This window comes from Atta cephalotes, assembly GCF_000143395.1.
Source record: "Atta cephalotes unplaced genomic scaffold scaffold00010, whole genome shotgun sequence".
NCBI lineage: Eukaryota > Metazoa > Arthropoda > Insecta > Hymenoptera > Formicidae > Atta > Atta cephalotes.
The window spans coordinates 2922145-2926624 of record NW_012130074.1 but is presented as its reverse complement, the minus strand read 5'-3'; the positions used below and the strand labels follow the sequence as shown (position 1 = coordinate 2926624).

Genomic DNA, 4480 nt, shown 5'->3' with positions numbered 1-4480 from the left:
TAATGGATTTATTTTACTACACCTAATATATAAGAAATTAAGAAAATATTTTAAGATTTACCTTATCCATCGCCAAAGCGAATGCAGTTGGACTGATTAGAGAAACCAACCAGTATGTGACTGAACTGGAATCACTCACAAACACTTGGATAAAGTACATCAAGCTCAGTGTTGTAACAGCGAAGTTTCCTAAGACACCAGCCGTCTGAAAAGATATTTTTATTGCTCATATTGTATTTATTAATTTCTTTATTAAGAAAATAATAAACAAATAATTTATATATTTTATATATTTTATTATTCTGTATTAATCTAATCTAATAATGGTAAGACACACATACAATCATAAAAATTATTACAAAACTTGCGTTTTGGAAAAAAATTAAACCTTTTAAACATAAAAAGAAAAAAATATATGAAGACAAATCTCATTAAGAATTACTTACGCGCGATTTATCGAAGAATGGTGTAATCATAAAGGCGAACATAATCACGGAAAAACTGTATAGAACCACCAAAAGAAATATCGGCAGGAAATGCGTGTGTTGAAACATTTGTAGGGTGAAGAGCAATACCACTCCGACGGCAGAGAGCAAAAAGACGAAGATACTGTAAATGATGAACCAGGACAACCTACAAGAAAAAGAAAAGACATACGTGACGCTATAAGAGAATATTAATAATAACATTTGACATAAATTTATTTTTTTCCAAAATCATATATTATCAAAACTTAAAATCGATATTACGTGCTTGTAAATATTGCGTTCTTACCAAAACACGGAATCGTTCAAACCCATCATCTTCATTCCCTCTTTAATCTTATTTTCCTTTTCGCCAACTATTAAGATGAGAAGATAGGTAATGAATTGCGAGAGCGCAAAAACCATGTAAAGCGGAATAACAACTCTGAAGGCCAACATCCAATCTAAGGAAATAAGATAATCATTAACACACTGAACGCGGCATGTGCAGCAGAAATAAATAAATCTAAAAATTTCTGGTAATCACTTACCAGCGGTATACGCTTCTTTAGGAAACATTATGAGTTTAATATCCGGTACTGTTACATCAGGATTTCCCGGGTTTATAAACTGCAAAAAATAACATCAGGACCAATTTCATGGTATCATTTCATGATATATTTGAGTAAGACAAGAATGTTCTGGTAAGAACCTACATTCTTATCAAATAATAAAATAAAATTAATGGATATTTACTAAGCTTTAAAGTAAAAGAAAAACTCACTCTTATCTTCGTGATATCCATCATGACCTGCAAGGCCAAAAAGCCGGAATGCAGGTAATTGTTGGCGGGACAAGATTCCCCGGTTTTTATCGATAAAAGATCGTCCATCCAATGACCAGTTTTATTCTTTCGACAACTGATCGGAGCAGAATACAATTCGGTTGGCGATGGCGGCAAGACGTATGAAGGATTCGTTCTAATTTCATATCTAAATAGCATGAAAGGTTCGTATGTTAATAAACACTGAGCTAACATTTTCTACAGAATCAAATCAAAATAAAAAAAGAAAAAATATCATGATTAATGGTTTATACTTAGTAGTACTCATTGTTATATACTTGATTTTGAAATTTATTTGCCAAAATTTATTAGGCATAAAATATTTTTAATGTTAATTATAACTATAGCCATTTTTAGCAAAAAGGTGATAATATATTAAAATAATTAGATAAATTAATTGTAAAAGATCAGATAAGATTAATTAGAATCTATTATATTTTTTATTAAAAAATTAAATTATTTTCTCTATGTTACTAAAAGTAATAAAAAAAAATTCTGCTTTTAAGAATAATTTTGACTATTATTTGTAACCTTTATAAAAATCTTTGTCCAGCAAGCAAGAAACATATTAAAACATTGCAGCAACATTGTAACATTATTCGAATGTTTCAATATATTTCTTGCTTACTGGACATCTTTAATTTTAAAAATAACTGGTACAGAAAATGATTTAATATAAACATAAGAAATAAAAAAGAAATAAACATAAGATATAAAAAGATGTCTTTTTCCTTGAATCTCTGCATACATTTTTCCTCGAAAAAAAACGCGCATGTTTTAAATTTAATTCGTTTAATGGTTAAAATAATGTAAAAATCATCTTACATAAGACGCTGCGATATTGGCTGGGGATCTTCGAAGATAACTGCTAGGGGTATACTGTAAGGATCTCTCCAATACGCTGCTTGCAGATCATCTTTCGTGTCGAACACCATGAAGTTTAAGGGAAGCTTACCGGGATAATCCCACATAGAGAGCCAGAGGCTATTCATGGAGCTTAAGAAGCTCTAGAAAATACAACGTTAATTTTATATCACGAAATATCCGGCAAAGAGAGCTTTCAAAGCAGTTTATGTTTTAATAAAATTACAATATTATAAAAGATATACATTATACATATTTAGCGAAAAGAAGTGTAATTTTTAATAAATTCGAAGTTAAAAAATTATTTCTAAATAGATAAAATATTATCTCAAAATGTTTAAAAAAATAGAATCAAGATTTTATATTTTTTTTTATATTTGAAAAATATAAAATATGAAATTTGTTTTAAAGTCTTAACTTTACACAATTTAGATTTGAAAGAAAAGAGGAGTTTATTTAAAAATTATTTAAAAATCAATTCAGCGAAAAATGTTTTTAATAAAAAATAAATTTAAATAAACAATATACAGTAATTTTATTCAGATATGTACATACAGACATGTTTTATAACACTTGAAAAGATATTAACACTAGAACACTTGAAAATAAAAATATTTATACTTGATTTGACTATTTAACGAGATTTAGAAATAATTTTTAGAGAATAGTACTCACAAGGGTTTCCGTAGAATTGGGCACCACAGCGATTGTATTATTTTTGTAGCCATTGAATAATTCAAATATATCCCCTTCATGCCTCTGCGTCAGCATCGCAGGAAAGTTTGGGTTGGGTATCATGACCTTCACCACGATCAAGGTTCCGAGGATATAAAGGGGTAGAACGACCTCCTGTAGATAATCAAATGATGTCGATTTGAGATCAGATAAATACATAATTATATGGCGTATCTCATATAATATCAAAAGTCAATTTTCTATTTGTAACATTGCTCATCGCTCATAATAATAACCAAGTATATTTGATAAAAAAAAAAATAATTTAAAAGAAATAAACTTCTAAGTTTTTCCCTACAAAGAAATAAATAATAGTTATAAAAGTAATAAAAAATATATATACTTCTATATATAATTCAATATTATTAATTTATTAATTATTGTATATCTATAGATATCTTTTTGCATCTTTTTCTTCAATCCTTGTATCTTTATTACTGACTAATTTTCAAAATATTAATATATTTAAAAATAGATATACATAATATGTATATACATCAATATCGTTCTATCATTCATCAAAATTAATTACGTACTAAAAAAATTAAGGTATTTAATCTTTTTAAGAAAAAAGAGATAAAAAAATCAAAGACTTAAAATTTTTCAAAAAATAAATTTTGTAAATATATAAACCGTTTCATAATTGTATAGTTTGCATTAAATGAATAAAATATTTCTGTTTCATGTCTGTTGCAGTTAATATCCACAGTACATATAAGGTAGGGTGGTTACCCCTTGTTTTACATTACTAAATAAAAATGTAACACATAAATTCTATATGGTCAGAAAATCCCTCGCGTACATGCATGCGTGTCCTATAATTATTATGTTCCGCACGCGCACCTGCTGTTCTGCTTCCCTATTTGCAACACGATACTAAATAATACTTCGAATCGTTTCAACACTGCATGTTTTTCTCTTTTGACAAGTTGAGAACTTTGTTTCAAGAATTTTTCACAAAGCTTTATTCTGATAAAATTTTGTGAAAAATTCTTTAAATGATAAAAAGTTTCATAATAATATATAATTTAAAAATATGAGAATATTGTATAACAATCTGTTAATAATCATGAGATTGTCTTATAATTACCGCTTTTTGCGAATTATTACAATAATAATTTATGAGTTATTACAATAATAATATAAGACTCAAACAATTAAAAAATTCGCAAAAATTCGCAATTAAAAAGCTACAAATTGCACAGGATGATAGTCGTTAACAATAAAAATTCATCAAATTCAAATAAATATAATAAATTTCGACCCTTATCGGGTCATCTTCAGTATCGTACAAAATTCGTTCATAATTCAAGATATATATAATATCTAATTCAACAATCTACCGGTATTATAATCTTCACATTATCCAACAATTTCAATCTTTATAGATGATCGAATTATTATAATTGTAATCTTTCTTAATAATATTGAAATAAAAATAATTTTTATTTATAACTAATTAAAACTAATTTCAACTAATTTCCATCTTTTTAATATATATATATATATATATATATATATATATATATATATATATTATCATATATATTATATTAAGTCGTATAGTTATTTA

General features: G+C 26.7%; 1 protein-coding gene across 1 annotated transcript in view; it reads right to left on the bottom strand.

Moving 5' to 3' along the window:
- LOC105627870 (ABC transporter A family member 1-like) overlaps positions 1-4480 on the bottom strand; it is a 22153-nt gene that overhangs the window by 12305 nt on the left and 5368 nt on the right. The window contains exons 2-8 of the mRNA XM_012209145.1: positions 2848-3021; positions 2134-2315; positions 1249-1456; positions 1016-1094; positions 775-928; positions 447-633; positions 62-205 (exon numbers count right to left, since the gene is read on the bottom strand). Coding sequence (XP_012064535.1) covers positions 62-205; positions 447-633; positions 775-928; positions 1016-1094; positions 1249-1456; positions 2134-2315; positions 2848-3021 — 1128 coding nt within the window. The remainder of the gene's footprint in view (positions 1-61; positions 206-446; positions 634-774; positions 929-1015; positions 1095-1248; positions 1457-2133; positions 2316-2847; positions 3022-4480) is intronic.